The sequence below is a fragment of the Microtus pennsylvanicus genome, chromosome 3 (genome assembly GCF_037038515.1).
Source record: "Microtus pennsylvanicus isolate mMicPen1 chromosome 3, mMicPen1.hap1, whole genome shotgun sequence".
Classification (NCBI taxonomy): domain Eukaryota; kingdom Metazoa; phylum Chordata; class Mammalia; order Rodentia; family Cricetidae; genus Microtus; species Microtus pennsylvanicus.
The window spans coordinates 78,597,513-78,622,537 of record NC_134581.1 but is presented as its reverse complement, the minus strand read 5'-3'; the positions used below and the strand labels follow the sequence as shown (position 1 = coordinate 78,622,537).

Here is a 25,025-nt window from a genome sequence, read left to right as displayed (position 1 = left end):
TCCAGTGCTCCAATGTGAGTCTCTGTCTCTGTCTCCTTTCATTGCCTGATGAAGGTTAATATTCAGGAGGATGCCTATATGTTTTTCTTTGGGTTCTCCTTCTTATTTAGCTTCTCTAGGATCACAAATTATAGGCTCAATGTCCTTTATTTATGGCTAGAAACCAAATATGAGTGAGTACATCCCAAACCGGACTTGCTGAACATAGCGGACAATGAGGACTACTGAGAACTCAAGAACAATGGCAATGGGTTTTTGATCCTACTGCACGTACTGGCTTTGTGGAAGCCTAGGCAGTTTGGATGTTCACCTTACTAGACCTGGATGGAGGTGGGTGGTCCTTGGACTTCCCACAGGGCAGGGAACCCTGATTGCTCTTTGGGCTGACGAGGGAGGGGGACTTGATTGGGGGAGGGGGGAAAATGGGAGGCGGCGGGGAAGAGACAGAAATCTTTAATAAATAAATAAATTTAAAAAAACCACTAATCCCCCCCCCCAAAAAAGGGGGTTCTCTATGTAGCCATAGCTATCACTGAAACTCCTGGTTCTATTATCTCTTCTACCTCCTGAGGTCTGGGATTACAGGTAAATGCCACTGTGCCCAGCTATTTCTTTTTTCTTTTCTTTTTAATATTTCAAGGATAGCTTCTTTCTTTGTTCCTTTCTTGCATGTGTGTGTATCTGCGTACGTGGATGTGGTGCATATGTGCTGTAGTGTGCATGTGGAGGTCAGAGGTCAGCCTCTGTCTCACCTTCCACCTTATCTGAGACAGTGTCTCACTGTTCTTTTTCCACTGTGCACATAAAGCTAGCTGGTCCAAGGGCTTCAGATTCTCCTGTCTTCCCCTCCTATTTCCCCAGAAGGCTAAGATATCTCTTGGCACTAAGCATCTAACTTTAACTGTCCTCACGCTTCCTTAGCAAGCATACTCACCTCACTGAGCATCTTTATTTCTTCTTTCTTTCCTTTCTAATATTTATATGTGTTGTTTTTCTGTCGGCTTAGTGGTTGCACCTGAATCTACTGATTTTAACTGCCATATGTGCCCTGCCACCACTTGGGATGAGGCCTGGCAGGATTCCTGGTCCTGCCAGCACCAACACAGGCTTGGCCATGGCCACTAAATGTAGGGCTGTTTTTTTAAAAAATATTTATTTATTTATTATGTATACAATATTCTGTGTATATTCCTACAGGCCAGAAGAAGGCACCAGACCTCATTACAGATGGTTGTGAGCCAACATGTGGTGCTGGGAATTGAACTCAGGACCTCTGGAATAGCAGCCAATGCTCTTAACCACTGAGCCATCTCTCTAGTCCCTAAATGTAGGTTTTAACTAAGTTTCTATTGTTCTATTTATCAATAAAGATTTGGGAGCCAGATGTTGGAGTCAAAATCTGCTAGATTAGAGAAACTGAAAAGCAACCAGTTGACTGACCTTTCTTTTTGGCAGGCAACCAAGCAAAAGAAGCATCTCTCCACTTGTTCCAAATCAAAGCCACCTCCCAACACACCAAATCTCTAGGTCCCTCCCTACTACTTCCTGTGTGTCTATTTTTATTCCTGAGTCCTCCATACTCTCAATGGCCAATTCTTGTCAACTAGTCACTGGCTCCGCCCCCGATCCAAGTTTAATTTTATTAACACAGTCTTGGAGTTTCACAGTGCTATCAAATATCCTGTAACATCCATGTATGAGTATTTTGCTTACATGTATGTGTGGCACATGCATTCCTGGTACCTTAGGAAGTCAGAAGGAACCCAGGTCCTTTGCAAGAACAAGTGCTCTAAATGACCCAGTCATCCTCCTACCCCCCAAGCTTTTTCTTACATAAGGGAGGCATGGAACTTTTTTGGCAAGCAATTCTATTTGTCCACACCTGGAAAGCTGTTTTGGGGGTTCTCTTTTCTTTTGTATTTGGTGAAGTGCACCCTCTATCCTTCCCTTTATCTCTGGAGTATTATAGGGCCTTCTTTATACTAGCCAGAACGTCCTCCCCAAACTCTGACAATGCTATCTCGGCCTGCTACTCCTCCTATGCAGCCACCCACACTCATCCCTTCGAGAGCCCACTTTCAGTCCTTTCCTCCCTTGCCAAGCCTGCCGATCTGCAGAAGCTGCCACATCAAAGCAAACACAGCACACAGCTTGAGGACAGATGACTCGTGCTCTGAGAAGAGAAACTGGTGACACAAAGCACGGTGCGGGAAAACAGCTGTTAGCCAGATACCAGCCCTTTGTCTACAGAAGACTGGAGAGGATGCACGGCAGTGGTTCTCATCCTGCCTAACGCTGCAACCCTTTAATACAGTCCCTCATGTTGTCGTGAGCCGTAGCCAAAAAATTATTTCACTGCTACTTTATAACTGTAACTTTGATACCATTATGAATCATAATGTAAATATCTGACATGTGACCCCTGTGAAAGGGTCATTTGATCCCCCAAAGCGGTCATGACCCATAAGTTGAAAACCATTGCACTATGGAAAGAAAGATAAAATATGTCTGCTTTTATGTCTTCCTTTTCTCTCTAAGTCCAAGTACCAGAGGATCAGACCCTGGCCTGGCTCTCTACTGCGCCTGCTGAGAGCTTTTTACCTGAATGGCACTTCCTCCTGTGGGACGTCCACGTAGTACCGGATGAAAAACCTCTCAGAATCTTCTCGTTCTCCATCGGTGACAACGCTGCCATTGAGTTTGGAAACAGAGGGCAGTCTATAAGTGAAAGCCAAATAAAGACATTTTAAGGAGCTGGAAATAAAACAATGGGCTGTCGTTTTTGAAAGGACACAGCTGGCTGGGCCTTGTTCCTGTGTGAAGACTGACACACAGTGAAGTCATCAAAAGGATGAAATAAAGACTGTTGTATTTTTGGATATGATGCTGATCTTCTGTTTCAAACCTAACATTTCAGAGCATGGCTCTAAGTCACACTGTCCACCTTAGGTGATGAACGCAGCCCAGTGATGTGGCGGAAGTACCCAGTAGCTCCACTTTTTTTTTTCCTGTACGTGTCTGTCTTTGTATATGTACTTACATGTGAAGGTGTCTAAAGAGACCCAGAGAGGGTAACAGGCTCTCTAGAGCTGGAGATACAGGTAGCTAGCTGTACAGCACCTGATATGGGTACTGGGAACCAAACTCAGGTCCTTGGGAGAGCAGCAAGTACTCTTAACAACTGAGCCACCTCTCTAGCCCATTTTAAAAAGCAGAAAGGTAAAATTGTGACAATATATTTTATTTAATATAATATAACCAGAATATGAGCATTTCCACATGTAATCAATATTTTAAGAAGTCATGAGCTCTTCTGTAGTCTCTTACTCATGAACTAGGGGAAATCTAGTGTCTGTTTTATATTTCAAATTAGCAGAGGCATTATTTGAAGTGCTCATAGCCACCTAGGCTGGTGGCTGCCATGTTAAATAGCACAAGTTCAAAGTGTAGTTCGTACAAAATGAATATATAACTCACAAATCATCTGATGCTTGTAAATGAACTGTGTGAAGAACATAAAGCCTAAAGCCTGCCTACCACGAGACTCGGGCTTCCCAAGAGAACAGTGAGCCTTCTGACTGTGGTAAGAAGTACGGGCATGGGAGTGTGGAGCCAGGCATTAGCTGGGCAAAAGATCAATGCTGTGCTTAAGGAGGCCTCTTCTGCAGAAACCCCAAAGCCTACTGCCCATCCTTCAAGAGCTCCACGTGGGGTGCACACAGAGAGCAAAGCAAAGCCCTGGGGCTCTTTTCATTTTATCCTAAATCTTCTTTCTGCTAAAGGTTCATACGAGCATCCACACTGGAGGGAAGCTGCAGCAATATGCAGAGATAGCGCCAGAGACAGAAAAAGCCAGGAGCATGGAAGATGGTAACAGCCAGCCTTCTTAAGTCAACCAAGAGATAGATTCTCAAGAAGAAAAGACGTACTGAGAAGGCTCCATTTCCAGGTATAAATGCTCTTTACATGACCACTATGTTAGAGGAAATAAGGATACCTGCAGCAGATGATTCTCCATCAATAGGCTTTCACTCATCACCCTAAATGGGCTTTCAAATATTCTAAGCATTTAAAGACAAACAGAGAAAACATCTATTTACAAGGGTGTAAAGTGGCCAAGGCAGGACAGCTACAGGTCTTGCTCATGCCATTACATCTCTTCCTATCCAGGCCTGAGTGCTACAGAAGCAGCTTAAGCACAATCTGCTCAGGAGATGGGACAATGTACAGCACCCCCAAAGAGTATCCTGCCCGTTAAGGCCCCTTCAGAAAGCAGCAGGAGGGAGCAGGACAACATACCTGGCCACCACCAGTTTCCTGCGTTCCTCAGTGCTATATGGCTGCAGAAGAGGAATTCCTAGCAATCGCACTTCTTCAAGCTTGGGGAAGGAATTTAGTTTGTCAATGTCTTCCCATGACTGCAAACCTAATTGGAAAAAAAGATATTATTTAGGTAAACCCAGAAAAGAACAAAAGGAAGAAGATAAAGATGGCCAAGCAGTTACCTAGCAATTCCTGAAATGTTGAGGTGCAAACAGCCAGCCAGAAGCTGGCCCCTTTCCAAGGATACAGGAATGGACATGGTTAAACTTCAAAGTAACTTCCCTGGAAAACAGGCTCAGCGCTCTGCTGCATGTCTAGATTCTCACCTGCTCAAGTGAAGGCAGGAGGATCTGGAGTTCAAGGGCAGCTAAGGCAGGATAGTAAGGCGCTGCCAAAAGCAACAAAAACGACAAACACACCCACTTGCCAGAGCTTCTCCCATCTTTGTGAGTTCAACTGTGAAGGACAGAGAGGGTGGGCCTGGTTCTTCAACACGCTCCCATCTCCTGTTCCACAACAACGGCATCTAATTGGGTCATCACGGTTCCAGTAAACAGGCGCATGCTGTGATTTTTCTGAAAAGTGACTCAATTGACTTCTTTTACTGAAACGCAGACTAATGGACTGCGACTCTCTGAGGTGATGGTGGCAGGGCAAACCTTCCCCTAACGTGTTCTAACACGACAAGAGCAGAGAGCTAGAAACTAAGACTTATTATCTTCGTGCTACCCTCATGCTGGGGGCAGGAAAATGGGTCCAAGATCACTGCCAAAACCAACCCGAACCATGAGTACAGTAACCCCAAACCCTGAAGTAAGTAGAGAGGGGAAGACGCTGAGCTCTAAACTGAAGTTCTCGCTGGCCATGGGCAAGTGTGTCACCCAAGCCGATATCTGACTCCCAAGTCAGACACACACATGTGACATCCCGAGAGACCGAGTGGCCATGGGAAATCCATTTCAGAGAACATAACTGCTTGTGTTTGCCGCGCCCTGCAGCAAGGGGGAAGTCAGAGGGAGGACACGTGAGGACTCTGGCACAGAACTGTCCAAGTCACAGCTGTCCTCTTCTCTTACCAGTGGGTACGTCTACCTAGATGCAGGAGAGTTATGTCAAGGGCTGTCAAGCTGTGAAATAAAAAGCTTCCATGTGCAAAATCGTGGCTTTTAGAATGCATTTTTAGGGGCCAGTGAGATGGCTAAGCAGATAAAGGTGCCTGACACCAAGTCTGACCATCTGAGTGCAGTTCCTGAGGACATACATGGTAAAAGGAGAAAGCTGACTTCTGCAAGTTGTCCTCTGGCCTCTGTACGTGTGCCATGGCGTGTGTGCTATGTTCAGAAAAGAAGCATCGGACTCGCTGAACATAGCGGACAATGAGGACTACTGAGAACTCAAGAACAATGGCAATGGGTTTTTGATCCTACTGCACGTACTGGCTTTGTGGGAGCCTAGGCAGTTTGGATGCTCACCTTACTAGACCTGGATGGAGGTGGGTGGTCCTTGGACTTCCCACAGGGCAGGGAACCCTGATTGTTCTTTGGGCTGACGAGGGAGGGGGACTTGATTGGGGGAGGGGGCGGGAAATGGGAGGCGGTGGCAGGGAGGAGGCAGAAATCTTAAATAAATAAATAAATAAATTTAAATAAATAAATAAATAAATAAAAAGAAAGAAAGAAAGAAAAAGAAAATACGCATTTCCTACTCATCATCATAACCTCTATAGAGAATTAAACTAAGTTCATCTTTTTCAGTTTTAAGCACAGTTATTTTTAAGTATGTAGTTGTTTTAAGAACTAGGAAGAAAGCTAGGTTTAAAAATGAGAGTAAAAGTCAGATTGGGAGAAGTTTTTTTGCAAAAGACACATTTAACAAAGTCCATTGACGGAAACATACAAAAACTTTTAAAGCTCAATAAGCTGGGTCTGGTAGAACCAGTCTATTCTCCCAGCTACTCAAGGGGCTAAAAAAGGAGGGTCATAGGTTCAAGACTAACTTGATCAACTTAGTGAGATCTCATCTCAAAATCAAAAGTAAAAAGAAGGCAAGAAATATAGGTCACTGATAGATAACACAAACGAGACCCTAGGCTCAATCTACAGCATTGAAATCAATTCAACTACAACCTAAAAACCCAACTAACAGCCTATTAACTCAGATATCAAACTAACAACAATCCAACTAATAATCCAACAAAAATCCAACTTACACCCCAACTAATAGTTCAACCTGTTGTGTGGCAGTTTCCTCCAGATTAAAATCTTCTATCTTGAAGGAAAATATTTAATTTAAGGCAGAATGTTTACAGGGAGGGGAAACAACAGACCATTCTAAGGGGCATGAAATGCTATAGGGATGCTCCTAAGACTGGAAGTAAACAACTGAACATTAGTTTCAGGAAGTTCCTGAAACTGACTAGATTCACTAGGTCCCTCCCTCCCTCCCCAACAATATAAATGGTAAAGACTGCTGAGAATCAAGGGCAGACAAGCCCACATGCCTGGACAAAGTAGAGACTAGTCAGATTGCCTAGAAAAAAACAAAGACCAACTGATCCACTTGGACAAGGACACCGTCCACCTTGCTGACTTGCCTCTTCAGTGTGCTCCGGGTCTCCAGTTTTTGTGCACTGTCACTCATGCTGGGTGGGTTTGCTGATACAACCATCATTGTGCAATTTCTGCTCCTGTAAGTAATCTCTCACCCATAGTTCTATAAATAACCCCAAGAAAACTCACTGGTTCATCAAGTTGGACTTTGATGGTATCTTTTTTTGTTTTTTGTTCAGTACCTTATCTGGAGTGTTTGCTCTCATCTTCCCAAGAATAGTATCTCAACCCAGTGACAATCCAACTAACAACCTAACTATAACCAAAAGTGAAAAAAATCCCTAAACCCACCTTTTCACAGATGACAACACAGAAAAAGTAAGCAGACAGAAAGGCTCTTCCCCGTTTGGCAGTTAGGGAACTTTAAATTTAAGACCCTTATTAGAAGTCAAAGCATACATCACTGCCAACACCCAATGCTGTCAAGCATGTGGGGCAACACAACTCTTCATGCAGAGCTGGGAGAAATGGAAACTGGTGCAACTGCTTTGACAGTTTAGGTTTCTTTCAAAACTAAGTACAATCTTACTGTATGATTCAGCTATTCTACCCTTATCATTTACCTAAACAAACTGAAAGCTTATGCCCACTTGAAAATCTGAACAAATGGTTTCAGCTTTACTCATAGTTGTTCAAACTGGAAAGTAAATCAAAGCCTTCAGCAGAGTATGGATAAACTATGGTACCCCCTAGAAAATGGAATATCATTTTGGGCTGACAAGAGAGGACTTCTCAAGTGATGAGAAGGCATGAGGGGCTTAAATACGAATTACCAAGTGAAAGAAGCACCACATGGCGTGACTCTAAACAAATGACTGTGGCTGAGGTGGAAGTGCAGAGACAAAAGAGCACCAGACATGTCAGCATTAGAGGGAGGAACAGGTGCACCACGGGGCACCGGGAGAGCACTGAGCCAGTCTGTGCACACCACATGGAGGAGCTGTTCTGCTCATTTCTCAAAGCCCATGGGGTTCACCCTAAGGGAAACTATTGACTCTCAGATGCATGACATGTCAGAACCAGCTCATTGATGGGCACGGTACAAACATGCCAGTGGGGGTGGGAGGTACAAAATGGGGGCAGGTTGTTCACACATGAGAAACCATCTGTACTTTCTACTTAAGTTTTCCGTGAACCTAAAGCTGGTCTTAAATAAAAATCATTAACACATATTCATTCTTGTAATGTACAGGATACAGCAGCAATAAGGTGACAATCAAGAATGTATAGATGAGTATTTAAAAAGGCTGCCAGACCAGGATTCCTTACTCTGCATCTAGGTAAAATGATATAGTTTATAATTCTTTTCTGTCTTTTAATAACTACATCAATTTCATTTTACTTCTTTATGACTCTTTTTAATGTATAAAATATAAATTGTGAAAATAATTCTATGCTCCTTAACACTTATTACTTAAGAAGAAAATGATGTCTTAAATTAAGTGGATCGTAGGTACATGAAAACCTACCCTGTTACCAGTATAGTTATGAACAAAACACATTTTTATTATATTCCATGATGAACTTGACCAGACTGACACAGAACGAGGGCAAGCCTGTGCCTCACCTGACTTGTGAAGGCTGATGGATCGCAGATTAGGAAACAGCCTCGCCAGGGAGTCAGCAGGCTCCTCGATAGCATTCAAGTGATTGTTGGCCAGGACCAGGGTATCCAGTGAAGGGAACATTACACCGAGCTTTCGGATTTCAGTCCAGTCTTGGAGGTTATTGTCTGTTATGTGTAGGAGCTTAAGGGAATGACAGCAAACAGAAGGACAAGACACTGTTTCATAGTCATTAAGGCACAGGAAGAGCTCCTCCAGACTGCAGAGAGAAAGGAAACAGCCAATTGTTTAGAGCAGTTGAGTTTTACCTTCAGACACACCACCATGCATTCAGTAACTAATGGACGCAAGTGCCAGGAACCCCAGGAGGATGGGGAAGGAAGAGCATCAATCCAAGGCTAGCCTGGCTACTCAGTGATACCCTGTCTTAAAAACTAAAAATAAACAATCACACCATATGTGAGACTCTGGCTACATCACAGACAAAATATAAATGAGTTTTCCTGCAGCTCAGAACAGTGTATCTCTGGGAAGGGAAATCCAGAGTGAAGCATCAGAGGCTGCTGGGAGCTGCTGCTGGGTTAGTCCTGTGCTTAACCGAACGCCAGAGCATGCGGCACTAACTCTTAGAACAAGTGTCTTCTGGAGCAAAGAAACTGAAGTGCAAGTCTACGACACAGGAAAGAATGCCCGCTTCCAAGGAGGGACAGACTTAAGTAAGCCGAGAGACAACAGAAGAAAATCCCAGAAAACGTGGAGAAATGTTTATAAAAAGAAATGATAACTACCATATCCCTACCCTGTGTCAGCCCTTGTGCCAGGAACATATAATGGTGTCCACTTCACAGGCAAGGAAACTGGGCCCAAAGAGGTTAAGGGGATGTCAAAGGTCACATGGTTAGCAAGTGACACCTGAATTTAAGTTAATTCAACTGCCACAACTAATGGTACACACAAGTCATTCTGGCACCTACACGGTAGAGCCAGGAGAATAAGGAGTTCAATGCCAGCCTCAGCTACAGAGTGAGTGTGAGGCCAGCCTGGGCTTCATGAGACCCTGTCTCAAAGAACAATTAATTCAGTGCCATGCTAGAAGCCGTTCATCGTGAAGAAAGCTGATTAGCTTAACAGTGAGGAACTCAGGTGCAGTGAGTGGTGTGAGGCCAGATCCTGGGAGCCTGGATCATTTCTGTACTTAGAAAATCAAAGAAATTCCAGCTTTCTTTCTTTCTGGCAGAGGTTTCCTCTGTGCAGGTCCACTTTGCATCAGCCTACAGAGGCGCCCAGTCATCTCAACGTCAACACATTTTTTTTTTCTTCCAAAGAAAAGGCTAAAGCAATTCTTAAATTGGGCAATCAGAAGATGAAAGAGGTGCTCGGGACAGCAAGTGCTTCTCACGAGCTATCCCATGTCTCCCAGCTATGCCCCTGGAATGGTGAGCAGGTCACCCCACACCCTCACCCCAGTGACTTCATTTTTCTGACCTTTTTCCATTCAACCTACAGCTCTAGAGTTTCTTAGCTGAGAGATCAGCAGAGACACATATGGCAACATGACCCCACTCCCCTGTGCTCGCTGGGCTTACTCTGGTAACTCCTGAAGTATCGTGTGCACTGTTTCCCATGATGCTTTGCTGTTGTTGAGGACAAGTTTGCGAACCCCCGAGAAGGACCCAGCACATGTTCTCTCTAGAACCGACAGATTCAGAGGATTGGAACTCAGGTTTAGAAACTCCAGCTGAGGAACATTTGACACAATCTTACTGACCTGCAGAGAAAAGAGAGATGTGAGTCAGGTGGACATTGCAGCCTTGAAAGAGCAGTCACGTGTGCGAAGGCCTGAGTAGGTCCCCAGGTGAAGGGCTTGTACCTCGAGGAGTCCCACTTAGCAAAGGCACCTACAGAGCAGGAGGAGTGGTTCAACAAATTACGGCAAATCATTTAGTCTGTTTCCAAGGAAGAGTTAGTGGCACGGTTAGGATTCCCTGTGTGACCATTAGCAAGGCCCTGATTTCGCCCAGTACGATACACTCTCACGGAAGTAAGATAAAAGGATAATTTAGATGGTATTCTAGGCTATACATTTTTAAAGAGCTAAGATTAAGTCATGCAGTTCTGACTACCTTCACCCGCTCATTCTCATCACCTCACGATGTCTGAGTAAAAGCTTCCTCAGCTCCACCCCAGCCCTTCTGTAAAGATCTGTGTGTCCAAAGCTGACTGGAGAGACATCACCACTCAGGGATGCTTCAGTTTGTTTCCTAGAACAATGGCAATGGGTTTTTGATCCTACTGCACGTACTGGCTTTGTGGGAGCCTAGGCAGTTTGGATGCTCACCTTACTAGACCTGGATGGAGGTGGGTGGTCCTTGGACTTCCCACAGGGCAGGGACCCTGATTGATCTTTGGGCTGACGAGGGAGGGGGACTTGATTGGGGGAGAGGGAGGGAAATGGGAGGCGGTGGAGGGGAAGAGACAAAAATCTTAAATAAATAAATTAAAAAACCCCAAACTTTAAAATGAATTTATTCAAAAGCCCAAGACATCCAGAATAGACCAACAGACAGAAAGACAGATGATACACAGACAGACAGATGGAGACTGGTGAAGGAGAAAGCATGGTCACCAATTCACCAGTTTATGGCTTACTTAGCAACCTATAAAAAAAGTGGAGCAGGAGGTGTGGCTGAGTCTAACTATACACTCTTAACAGTTCTAGCTTTCTGGATACACACTCGTTCTCTGAACAACCTGCCAGCTGTGACTTTCTCATGGTGAAAACGAGGACACTGAAGCTCAGAGACATTCAATAACTTTGACTGTGGTCCCACTGTACATCACGAGTATAGCCGGGAGGAAACGAAGAACAACTGGAGAGCAGTGGGCACGGGCAGTGAGGACCAAGTGAAGGGAGCTGCAATGATGCTCACACCTACAAATGTATTAAGTCTCGCAGGGCCAGGCAGCAGTGGAGTCAGAGAGGAGCAGTAGGGACTCATTTAGGAGTGTGGAAGGCTTGCTTTCAAATCAGTTTCCAACACTTGCTAGCTGACTGGCTTCATCTCTTAACCTTTCCAAGTCTGTTTCCTTGCTGACAAAAGGGGAAAGTACCCAGATGGCCCAGGACTCTGTGAAGGGTTAAATGAGATGTGCGTGGATGTCACTCAGGGTTGACATCTCTGTACCAGTTTGTTTTCGGAGCTCTGGAAGAGACGCTGGGTACATCCAGAGAGGACCATGGGCAGAAGAAAAGGTGAGCTGCAGCTTCATCAGGCCACAGCGCCTGCTCAGTTCAGTGAGAAGATTAACTCGAGGGAGGCTCCCAGGAGTCCATCAGAGGAAAGGCCCTCCTCCCATTCACCATTCATCCACTCTGCACACTCAATGTTCCACAAATGAAGAAGAGAGCTGTCGAATAGGGAAGATGCACTGAGCTGTTGTATTCAGCGTGAGGGATGCCGACAGTATGAGGATATTCCTTCGCAGCCGCTTCTGTGAGTGAGTGTTACCAAACCGTAATGCAATGCGTGGCTGTGCCTACAACATAGCTCAATAGCTCACGCAGGGATCAATAGTGCATTACATTCCATGACCTAAATACCAATGAGAAGGACTTTCACACACTAGACGATGACCAGAAACCATCACCTCCCTCTAGATTTCTATAATAAAGAGCAAAATGCTTTAAAAAAAATAAGTTACTTAAAGGTTGTGAAACGAATTCTGGGGATTCCCAAGGCTAACAGCTGTGTGGTCTCTTTACCATCTACATTGGCCAAGTGTCCAGTGGGACCCTGCGCATGTTCCCGAACACTACACAGGACTCACACTAAGCAATCAGGCAGGAAGCATTTTCTGTGCTAGAAACAAATATTTTCTTTTAAAGTATGAAGATCCAAAAGGCTTCCTGTGTCACCTCACATGGATGCTAAGGAAAACATAGTATTCATTAGATTGATTAAAATTTACTTATGCTAGAAAAATTTCCCAACTGCAAAGTCGACACACTCTGTTGAGTTTCTACGGCAGCTCTTCATGTGCTGTCTTTAAATCACAGATTAAAAAGACTCCCCTGGCTGGAATGAGTTGAATTTGCTCATGTGCAAAAGTGAGGAGCTGAACTCGCATCACCTCTCAGACCTCTACAGATCAGGGTTTCATAGGGGTCCTCTACCCAGGCACCCATAAAGGGGGAAACTCAAGATGTAAGGAAATGGGGAAGGGATTGCAGATTACCATCGGTAATTTAAGCCCAAGCTTTTCTCTACCTCACCTGACCGGCTAACTCCTCCCTCCTTTCAAACACTTGATTCAATTTCTTTTATAAAATGGTTTCAATAAGAAAAAAAGGGGGGGAAACAGAGATATGTTGGGAAAGGTTGAGCAAAATTCTATCCAGCCAAAAATTCAAGTCACTAGCTAAAAACTGGAACTGCTTTATATACAAGTGCCAAATGAAGAAAAATGGACACATTTTTATCTCCCTCCAGACTACTACAGTTCTCACCCAGTGTGTTTGAGCCTTGAGATATATAGCATCTGAGAGCTTAAAACAAAAGAAATGGCTCCTAACTTGTAACATTAGTGACCACTCAGGAAACTCAAAGAACATTCCACATTACTTTGCTCCACATGGCTATGTTAATGCAGGCTGAAGTCAACTTGGTCAATGAAAAGGGGAAAATGATCTTCATAATCAGACACATGGATTGTAAGGGGATTGAAATGTGATGTCTTTAAACCAGTAACCCAGGAAGCATTTGTAGCCTGGCAAAGAGTTTAATCAAAGCAAAAGAAAAAAAATCAATATTCTTTTGTTGTCAGTTTTCCTCCAGTCCCTTTACACCCTGATATATACTCTAAAAGAGTGGGATCAACTACAGTTAGGAATCGGAGGATTACAAGAAATGGTTAAAAAAAAAAACAGAGTAAACTGAATGAGAAACTTGAAAGCAACAGCATCAGCAGGCTACCAAGTGCATAGGAGGATGCTCAAACAAAGTGCAGATACTTCAAATAAATATGCAGCCCCTGGCTGTATGCAATGTGGTCTGGGAAATAACACAGACCTTTGCTAAAGCAGACAGAAAGCCTGGTTCCTAGTGTAAGCTCCCTTCTGACGTGCAATTTACCATTACTAAACTGCTCTGAATAGTGAGCAAAAGCTCAGGTCCAAAGTCAAAGTACAGGTCAAAACCCAGCCTGTGGGGCAGTTCACATCACCAGGCAACAAAGTCAGAGGACTCAGCAGAGGAGTGAGAGGAGGATCTGGTCTGAACCCCCACCGTCCACACCCCACGGCAACTCTGGGGAGTCAGAGCTTCATCAACAGGACTGAAGAGAGTCCCAGCTTGGGAGGACTAGCAGGGTGGCTCTTTCTGCATCCAGGCAGTGTAGACAAAGCATGCCTGGTGACTGGGTGTCTCCGAACCAAAAAAGTACAAGCTATGATTTGTGATTAGTAAGATAAGTAGTTTATCCAGGCAAATGGATACATGTAAGGATGGAAACTGCTTCTCGAGCAGCCCGAGGAGTCTACACTTCCACTATAAGTCGGATGACATGAACATTCAAGTATTTTGATAAAAATCCTATCACAACAGGAACTGCCACTAAGACATGGACACCAAATTAAATAGAACAGGGGAACAGATACATAAAAAAAGCTGAACAAACAGTTCACTGAGTTTTCTTAACCAAGAAAGCTGTTTTAGGATTCGTGTAACACTTGATGGCTATGGAGTATTTCAATGGCTAATTACCAGCACCTGTACACTGGTGCGATGCGAAAGGACCAGGTGAATTCTGAGAAGTCATGGTAAGAGTTGCAGCAAGCGATCTTCACTAATCCATAAATGCAGCCAGTCACTCCTTAACATAGGCAACAGACATCTGATGCTCTAGTACACAGGGTGGTGGTGATTTAAAAAAGACAGAAACCGCCATTGAAAACAAGTTCACAGTCTCTTGAAAAAATATGGAGTCAGCAAGTGACCACACCACTCTGATACACTTCTGCAGTAGTAGACACAGATGCTCTGGGGTAATCTGGCTGCCTGAGTTGAGAGCAGGGGAATCGGACACAGGGATGACAACCCAGGCAGTGGCCAGAAGATGACAGAAAAACGGATTAAAGCAAGGAAGCTCCCGTGCCATTTGCCTGTGTTGTCTGCAATTGACAGCGCAGAGCTAAAGATAGACATGAAGTTCTGGGAACAGCAGAGAGCTATGTGATGAGGGCCATTCCTCAGGATTCAAGCCTCGGTTGCTAAGCAGGGGAAAGCAAAGGAAGGGTGTCACGCAGCAGGGTCCAGGGTGATTCATTTGCTACAGCAGTCTGTGGTGTACTGTGCAGCGATGGAGAAACAGGAGACGACAGGAATGGGAAAATCCATCAAGCAAACCTCTACAGATAATCAAAGCAAAAAGTATGAGCGTGATTTGAATGAACCAAGTAGGAAGAACTGGCTTCCCCTTATACTTTGTGGTAGTTTCGATCAGGAAATGTTTTAGTAAGTTAGGGATCGACATCTACGATAACAAGAAGGAATGCTATGAAGCTGTTAGTGTGTAGTTCGAGTTACTCTCAGGTCAAAAGGCATCAGATGTATCAAACTACTCAACACTTGATTAAAATAAGGGAAGTTCTGAAGGATTTGTCAAAGATTTCAGTAACAAGAAAATGACTATAATCTTGGTTTCGGTGGAAGCAATTCCAAGTCAATCTGCAGAGATAAACCCAGAAGTGGAAGCAGGGCATGAGCAGAAGATGTAGGACTGAGAAGGAGAAAGCACTGCTGCAGTCGAAGTGTCCGTAGGCTCATTAACCTTTCGATGCCTGGAATAAAATGTCTCTGTGCTGCCCACACTAATGAAAGCAGGGTGGCAGCAATAAACACTAACTGAGGAGCACTGCAGGGAGCACACACAGAGGCTCCAGGGAGAACTAGAGTCAGAGTATGCAAAGAGCACAGCAAGAGCACAGTGGTACCCAACGCCTTTCCCCAGTGCAGCACCGCACAGGCTGTACCTCCTGCCAGTCTTCCAGTTTGTTGTCAGAAAGATCGAGCTCTGACACGTGAGCGCAGAAGGCAGCGATTTCTCTTTCGTCTCCCGCGCAGGTGATTCCGCAGCTGTTCAGCACGAGCACACTGGGGAGGTTGAGGCGATCTGAATCACAGGAGACACAAAACACTTGCTCCATTCAGCCTAGTTCTCTTTTCATTATTATTCCCCCATATATTACATCCCGACCAGCTTCCCCTCCTCTCGTCCCCCCCCAGTCTCTCCCCCTCACCTCTCCTCTCCCCCAGACCCACCCCCTCTTCTCTCCACAGAAAAGAGCAGACCTCCCAGGGACATCAACCAAACACTGCACAATAAGACCAAGCACAGACCATTACATCAAGGCTGGATGAGGCAACCCAGTAGGAGGAAAAAGGAATCACAAGTAGGCAAAAGAGTCAGAGACCACACCCCCCCACTCCTAACTCTTAAGAATCCCACAAGAACACCAACCTACTCAGCCATAACATATATGTAGAAGACACAGGTCAGACCCCTACAGGCTCCCTGATCTCTGTGATTCCCCATGTGTCCCATTAGTTGATTCTGTGGACCGTGTTCTCGTGGTGTCCCTGACCACTCTAGTTCCTCCAATTCTTTCTCCCCCTCCTCCACAGGACTCTCCTAGCTCCACCTAATGTCTGGCTGTGGGACTTGGCATCTGCTCCCATCAGTTGCTGGAAGAAGTCTCTCTGGTCTCTTTGATGACGATTCTGCTATAGCCTAATTTTCGCCTATGTATGTTTAGCGCCCAGAAATCATCAGGTTAAAAAAAAACTACCTGTATCTTCTGCATTCCAAGAAGGCCTCGAAAATATAGTGGGATCTTGGGGCCTTGAATCCTAAAGGAAGAATTAAATATGGGCCAAAGAAACTCAGAAGTGCTGAACCCCCACCATGAAAGGTCTTCTCAGCTCTGCTCCTGGCTGGGCATCTGCCAGCCACCAGCAACACCCACACTGCTGGCTTCTTGCACACACACGGGACCCAGGCAACCTGTGTCTCAGAGCACCGCTGACTGACCTGAGGTCTGCAATTCTACAGCATCTGCACTCTTTCCTCTTGGAAGTTCCTTTCAAAAGTTATCTCCAATAGTTCATAGATTCAGTACAGAGTTGACCCCCAAGCATCCATCAAATCTATGAAGTGTTGGAACATCTGAAAGGGATGAACTCACAGATCAAAAACAGCAGGATCTCCATGACACAAGACAACAATAGGATATCCAAGAGGAGCCCATTATTGATGGAGTACCAGAAACCAGAGAACTTGAGCCAAACCAATGACTCATGGTAATGAACACTTGCAAGTAAAGATGAACAGACGAAAGGGTGAACTGTGTGACTCAGTGGGCCATACTACAGCTGCCATGACAAGATTCTTTTTTTTTTGTCTTTGTTTGGTTTGGTTTTTTATTTTCCTTTTGAATTTGGTTTTGATTTGAGGAGAGTTAGCGAGGGCAGAGGGTGGACGCAAGGGTACAGGGATGTAAAGGCATAAGAAAGCATGATGTGAAATCCACAAAGCATCAATAAAAGTTAAAAAAAAAACCTATCAAACTTCTCACAAGCTATCTGCTAAGCCACCTCTTCAAGTCTGTGTGTTCAAAACATCTTCTTCACTTATAGAAAGACAATTAAAATGCTGTTTCTTTCATTTCTGCCTAACAATTATTCCCTTTTTAGATTCATGTGTTAACAGATTTTTCCCATATGAAAATATAGCCTTCTTTTAAAATAAATTCCTAATTGGAGAAAAAGTTTCAGAATCTGAAAAACACAAAACTATGGCCGGCCAAATACAGAATCTGGCCTGGTATGCCCTAGTGTGTCAGCAAAGTCACTCACTGTCTCACAGAAAGAGACAGACGTGACACCTCAACCACTTTTTCTCCCATTTGGAAAAAAACCAAGGGCTCCTGAAGGTCATGATTCATAATTTGAGGCCTTGAATTATATAGTTTTTCTACTAAGTACTATTTTAGTATCAAATTCCTGATGTAGACCAGAGCCTAGGCAACAAACTGCCAACTCAGAAGTACATGATTACAAAGCTGGAGACAGTTCTATTGAGATATGACTGTCGGTAGACTCTGAGTACTAGAATAAAGCAAGGATTCCCTATGAACTCTCCTGAATGACAAAGAACTACTTCTAAAATCTGCTAAGTACAGCCAGGATAAAAAGGCTAGCAAAAACCCACCTTGCACACTTCTCTCTTCTAGAATGTCTTTGTCTCCTCTCTAATCATACTCTACATTTCCCAAGGGCTAGTTATCCTTTGAACCCTTTCCTGATAGTTTTATCTTCTAAATTTCATTCTTCGTCACTGTGGTTTTCATTTGGCTCAACATAAGCTACATTGTGATATACCTTAATCAATGTGAATGTCGTGTAATCTAACCAAGACCTGTGAAGGGCCTCAAGGGCAACGGTCAGCCTCGTACTATTCTGTATTCTTCGAGTTCCTTGAAAGGGTATGCACTTGAAGGATTATTCCCCAAGTATCAGTCTTGCCCTGTAAAGACAACTATAATGTCTCTGACCAATCTGGAAGAGAGCAGCTCTGTGAGGCTCTTTAAGAAAACACTGGAGTGAGATGACTCAGACCCAGAAAGACAGTTATCACATGCACTCACTCATAAGTGGCTTTTAGACATAAAGCAAAGAAAAAACAGCCTACAATTCACAATCCCAGAGAACCCAGACAACAAAGAGGATCTAATCTACATGGGAAGTAGAAAAAGACAAGATTTCATGAGTAAATTGGGAGCATGGGGACCATGGAAGAGGATAGAAGGGGAGGGGAGAGAAAGAAAGGGGAGCGGAGAAAAATACATATCTCAATGAAAACAAATGAAAAAAGAAAACTCTGGAATCATACATGTAATGATGACCATTTGACTCATAATTCAAAATAAACAAGGCACTCACAAATAAGGCGATGTTGTAAGCTAACCCAGATAATCGCAGATAAAGACATGTTCTTTGTTCCACCTGCCTTACCTTTCATAGGAGAGCCCTGAGGAGTGGCTGGGACATGGACTCCCATCCCAGGGCCACGGCGGTAAGGGAAGTTTTCAGGACTGTATTTTTCACACAACACTTGCATAAAACTTCTTCCACTGGGCTGGTCCATCTTCTTTTCTGAAAAGTCTACAAGAAAACAAGAAATCATCAAAATTATCTACTTACTCATGTAAGAACTATTTTTTGTTTATGAGGCAGGAGGCTGGGCACTGCAGATGTGTACAGCATATTACTGCCCCAGGCAAACTTCTGTGCTGAGACCATGAAATGTGCGGAGGACAGCAATGACGGCTCAGCACGGGGTGCACAGCATCACTAAACGGTAGTCCAGCACTCGGGGGGAGGGTGTCTTCCAGCCGTGGATAACAAGGACGCCCTTGGTTGGTAGGTAAGGTTCATGTAGTAATTAGAAAAAGACTGAACACAGGAGCAGATTAAACATCAGGTTAACTATGGACAGTTCGCATGAATTCTTTAATACTGTCCCTTGAAATTCCTTCTCTCCCCACAGTAACAGAACCTTTGTGTTTATATACATGTGGGGGGGGGGGTGGACGCATGCATACTTGTCTTTAGAAACGTATGAATAAGAAGTGGCTGATGGGATAGCAATCTCTGTGGTAATTTACAGAAATCTTGAAGACAGCCAGTGCTTTCCATCTGATCTTTTGCTTCCTGTTTCCTCTATTCTTTTGCTGCAGAACAGATGCCTTGCTGGAACGTGATCCAGGAAAGAAGCCTGATGGAAGTAGACGTGAGCAAAAGGGACCCAGGTCCCCAAGATCTCCATGGACCTAAGCTCTCAGACTGGCAGGAACCTTAGGAATTCAAGTGACCAATAATAGTCAGTTTTAACGTAAGCCACTGCCCTTCTCCACTGCCTGGTCCCTTATTATTGGACCTAAGTCCACCTAAAAGAAAGTGCTCTTTCTTCTGGTGCGGAATTTAGGTAAAGTCTGTCACTTCGCTTCTCTATTTGATCTCATCTAGGGGCCCGAACATTCAGTAAGTCTGGCACTTTCTCTGCACTACGCACACATCAAAGGAGAGAAGAGCAAACACGCTGACCTCTGACAGCCTGATAAGACACTACCCTAAGGGACTGCTCCGTGCTCCAGGTTTCACATCAGCCAGAATATGGGCAACCACAATTAGTCTCCAATTACCAGCCAGCATACTACTTTTTAAAATTAAAGTAATCAATAGAAAGGCTTGGAAATGGCACAGTGATAAGAGTGCACAGCGGCCTATGAATAACTTCAAGAAACACGGGGCTGCCAAAGCAGTTACAGTGGGAACTACTGCACACTCCATCAGTAGCTGAACAGAACGGGAGAGCTGGCTTTGGAGGAGGGAACATGGTTTGATTGCTTTTTTTGTATTGTTTTGTTTGTTTTAACTCATCATGGTACTTGACTACTTGACAAATATGATGGAACCAGGACCAAAGAGGAAGGAGTTAGGTCGACACCACAGACACACAGGCATAAGATGAGACCTGAGCGGATACAGGGGAACAATCAGTGCATATGGCTGGCTCAAGACAGGATTAGTAACCAAGGTTTTGGGGGAATATGGTGGCTAGCAAAAGGAGAGGTGGGCTGTGGGCTGTAAGACAACCTCAGGTTTCTGGTGCTGACTGCTGTAACTAGTCAAGAGATGAGGAACTGCACTTCCTCCATGGACAGTGTGGGCACCTGGTGACATTGCAGGAAACAGCATGTTAGGTGAGAAATGTTAGCTGAAGATGGACTCACATGTCACCTGAATAGAGGACATGTTATGAGGAAGGACAGGACAAAAGAACTCTGGGGCCTGGGGACAGAAGAGGCAATGAGTGACAAAAAGGGAGCAGGAACAACCAAAGAGCAGAGGGCACAGCCCCAGGCCAGGACCTTTGAGGAGGCCTGGAGGAAGATGGGATGACAAGCCCCTCAGTAACGAGGGTCAAGATTTCCTCCCTTAACCTAACAGAGTGGTTGGAGAGATGGCTCTATGCTTAACAACACTTGATGCTCCCCCAGTGGACCTTGGCTTGGTTTTAAACACCGACATGGCAGCTCAAAACTGTCTACAACCCCAGTTCCAGCAGATCCAAACCCTCTGCTGGCCTCCTCAGGCACGAGGTACACGTGGTGCACACACATATGTAAGCAAACACTCAGGCACACAAAAAATAAAAATTAATAAGTCATGAAAAACAATTAGAGATTTGAACGCAGTTACACATTAACTAGGGATGTGAAGGACTGGAAGACACCAGAAGGAACGAGCATTAAAGAGTTTCCCCCAGAGAGCTGTTAGATACTGACCAGACAATGCTTCTTATTGCTCCCAGTGAGTGCTGACATTTATTTCACCGTAGCAACACTGCTCTACTTATGCTTATATAGTTAAGTAAGCCAAATTCTGGGTCTTTTTCCCGGGCTATTATACTAACTCTGTCACTAAATTATGCAGAGAGCAGAAGTGTGGAATTCTGTACAGAGTCACGGCACACATGCAGCATGCACATGTATATGGCACGGGCTTGATAAATGGCGCCGAGTATTAAAGTCATTCATCTCCAGGGCGCTGAGTAGAAACGGCAGAGACTCTGGGAAGAGGGCAGATTAAGCCCACTCAGTTTTCATCACTCAATAGCTCTGTGATCCAACAGACAAGATGCACCACCTCCCGCGGTAGCAAACATGCCAGCCAACATTTAACTCCCCATGAAAAGAAGCACATCCATCTCATTACTATGCAAATTTGATTTTTTTTGTCCTAAATAAGCATTAAAATTATATGTATACCAAATAATTTCTTTAAGGTAAAATTTTATTATCATCAAGAAATGTTTGATTTACATATTTTATTTATCTATATACCTGAGGTTGTGTAAAAATTTCTTGGATGAAACAGGTCACAGGTGAAAGTTTTAAAAAGCCATGACCTGTGGAGTACTTGGCTCCTAGGGACAATGAAGCACTTCAAGTGTGCTACTTGCATTACAAGGCTGGAGGACAGCTCCCAGCTACACATGGCTGTTCATCCTGCATCGGTATCATGATAAAAACCCATGGACACGGGAAGTTCATGGTTTTCACAGACTAGGGACACATGAATTAGTTCCTAACCTCTCTCTCCTCCTCACCCCAGATGATTTAAACATCCCCCTCAGGTTTGCAGCAAGAGTTTAAGAGAAACCGAAGACAAAAATAGCCACTAAGCTGTCTACCCTCAACTGCAACCTGAGCACGTTTACAGGACTCTGTGGAATCCGTGCAGATGCCTAGAACACATGTGTTCACTCAACACATGCCTATCCAGGGAACACGTGCTTCTCTGTATAATCTGCCCGAGTTCCCCAGGCAGTTTCACCCCTTTATTTGTGAGCTTCCTGTCGGCACCTGTTTCAGTGCTATTGCTATGTGACAGGTTAGTTCACTGACCTACGGTGCTAAGGGTCGGAAGAGCTACTGAGAACTTCAGGAACCCTCAGATCAGAAGGTTCTTTGCTCATGGAAACTCACTACCGCCAACAGCAGCCACGGCCCAGAGGCTCCAGCACTAGTAAAGGGCGCCACAGCTCTAGCAATGCCTGTCTCAGGCAGGACACCAGGGGAGTTTTTTTAGAAATGGTTAACAAAAACATCAGAGAAGTTACACTGCCATCTCCCATAAACAGACAGTTCAAAAGACTAACGTACGTGGGAAGGCAGACTGTCACTGTGGCAGCCAAGGTCTCCGTGTTCAGGCAGCATCTCTGATCTGGAGGCTGCTGCAGCACTCACACCACATGACTCAAGGGCAGCTATTCGGACACCACTGAAATGCAGACCACGCCAGCCATGCAAAGGAAGCACTGACTCGAGTAAAGGTCGTGCCAAGAGATAAACAAGTGTGGGAACTTGGAAGTTTTCTCTTGAGCCTTTAAGCTTGAGAACTCTTCCAGAGCCAGGCCTGCTGGTGCCTGCCTGTAATCCTCCATACCTGAGAGGCAGAGGCAGGAGAATCCTAGGTCCAATCCAAGGTAGCCTGGACTACTAGTGATTTCTAGGCCACCCTGAACCGCTTCCCGAGGCTCTGTCTCAAAATGAAAATTAATAATAGAGAAGCCCAGGAGCACAGTTTGGGGGTAGTGTTCTTGCTCAGCACATACAAAGCTGTAGGTTCACCCTCCTCTCAACAAAACAAAGCCCTCTTCCAATATTCAGGAAGAAAAACTATGTAGTGTTCTCTGTGAGATTACGAAATGACCCCAGGCACCTTTAATGGTCATTGCCAGCATAGTTTACTGAAGAGTCTTCCAGCAATGCAGGCTTCACACATGCACACATGGCCGCTCAACTGGAACCTTAGAGACAAATAGATTGGTAACACAAAATCTGCTCGGACCTGCTGTATTTTAGGAGGAATGGTAGGTGAGAACGGGAGGCTGAAAACCAAGAAGACTGAAAGATGAGGAAATGTAGAATGGAAAAGATCTTTAACTGCAGTCTTTTAAAAGGCTTGGGGGTGGCGGGTAATCTATGGCTTTCTGGAAATAACAGGAGTCAGGTTACACTCGTCTACCTCTGCAGTTGGCAGAGTGCAAATGCATTTTAAACTGTTCTGAATTGGTGAAACCAGCCAGCCAGGAATCTTGGGTGATGCTGCTGGGTTCCATTACAGGTGGTGAAATATGCGAAAATCTCAAACCTTTGTGTCTCAAGATCCTGATCCAATATCATGTAAAGCGCCTGAAGAAAGTCACAGCAAAGCACGGGTGGGGCAGGCGCACAGGGCACTCCTGCTGGGTGGATGGATATGGGAGGAGAGCCACACAGAGAGTGTACCAGTCCCACACTCCTGCTGGGTGGATGGATATGGGAGGGGAGCCACACAGAGAGTGTACCAGTCCCACACTCCTGCTGGGTGGATGGATATGGGAGGAGAGCCACACAGAGAGTGTACCAGTCCTACATGCACACTATCAAACAGCCTGGCCTCTACGTTCCCGCCCAAAAAGGGGGAGATTAAAATAAGCATGAAACCCAACACAACCGTGAGCAGAAAACGGGTTAAAGCTGACCGTGGGTGCTAAGGTTAGTTAAGATGTAACCTCTAGTCAGCAGTGGCCGTGCTGTCCACAGACACAACGTGGAACAGGGTGCGTCCTAAAACAAACACTACCAGCCCTGCTCACAACTTCCGAAAGACAGAGATACAATCTCAGAGGGCCAAAATGTAAAATCTAAACCTTATAAGAATAGAATTATTGGCTTGTATATACACAGACTATCCCTGGAGAGAAATGAACTACAGCAGGACAGCAACCGAGGCTGAGAGAAGGCCTGGGAAGGAGGGCAGCAAGGAGCCCTGCCACTGTTGACTTGGAGGCAGCTGAGCTCAGCAGACCCAGGTGCCATCTTTCCGAGTGGGTGTTTTCATGTAATTTATACAGGTATGACCCAATCGTCTGTTGGCTTTTTATTATTTATTTAATCTCCTCAGGATTTATAGTTTCTATGAAAAAGGAAGATGGCGTTTCCGACATGTGGACTATATAGCGTTCTAATAAGTCTAAAGGAATGAAGAGGAAGAAACAAGAAATAGAACGGATGATCCAACAGAAGAAGGCAGCTTTGTAAAATGCAGTGGACAAGTGGGAGAGTGCATACCTGAGCCTCCGAAGCAAATTTCAGCATCGGGACCAGGGGAGGAGTGTAGGCGGTCAGGCAGGTGACAGCAGCCACCAGGTCCTACAGATCCTCACTGCTCCCTCACTAGGACAAAGGCAAGTTCCACTCTGGACTATGGGCCATGCAGCAGGGCTACAGGGACATCCGGCAAGCCTCTACCAGTCAAGTGCAGTTGCACAACCATACCAGGAAGCAGAGCTGAACTAAGTTCAGTTGGTGGCCTTGGAACTTCGGGCCACCAGGTCACTACTATCTGGAGACCCACAGAGAAGGGCTTCCAAGGTGGAGCACTCTCTGGGTAGTCTCTAAAAGCTACAATTGTCAATGGCTGGGACCAGAGTTACATTTTAGGAAAAGAAATAAAAATATTTATCCTAACCTAGGAAAACACTGATTTGGACCTAATTATATATAAGTCAGTCTTAGAAGTAGGGGACGCTGGCAGCGTATCTGACTCCATTTATTCGAAGAAGACAGAAAACTACACTCTGAAAGCACTGGCCAATGTTGACCTAAGAAAAAAGAAGGCAAACATTTTGCCTAAGTTTGCACCATTCTCCTGCAGCTTCTCTTAGTCAGGCGAGGTTTCACACCAGTGACATTTCTTTCCATGTAGATGTCTGCTTTCTTCAGAAGACTATCCGACCGTGGGACTCACAAACTGTTGGGCAGGGGTAAACAAAGGTTTTTCATTTTCTCTGTGACGTCTTTTTGAACTCTACCAAGTCATCCCAATGAGGTCTATCTGCCTGCTCATTTATGTATTGA

General features: G+C 44.8%; 1 protein-coding gene across 1 annotated transcript in view; it reads right to left on the bottom strand.

Moving 5' to 3' along the window:
* Tbcel (tubulin folding cofactor E like) overlaps positions 1–25,025 on the bottom strand; it is a 61,030-nt gene that overhangs the window by 21,451 nt on the left and 14,554 nt on the right. The window contains exons 2-7 of the mRNA XM_075966273.1: positions 18,568–18,717; positions 15,528–15,667; positions 10,084–10,265; positions 8,500–8,756; positions 4,300–4,426; positions 2,602–2,718 (exon numbers count right to left, since the gene is read on the bottom strand). Of these exons, the coding sequence (XP_075822388.1) occupies positions 2,602–2,718; positions 4,300–4,426; positions 8,500–8,756; positions 10,084–10,265; positions 15,528–15,667; positions 18,568–18,700 (956 nt within the window). The 5' untranslated portion in view covers positions 18,701–18,717. The remainder of the gene's footprint in view (positions 1–2,601; positions 2,719–4,299; positions 4,427–8,499; positions 8,757–10,083; positions 10,266–15,527; positions 15,668–18,567; positions 18,718–25,025) is intronic.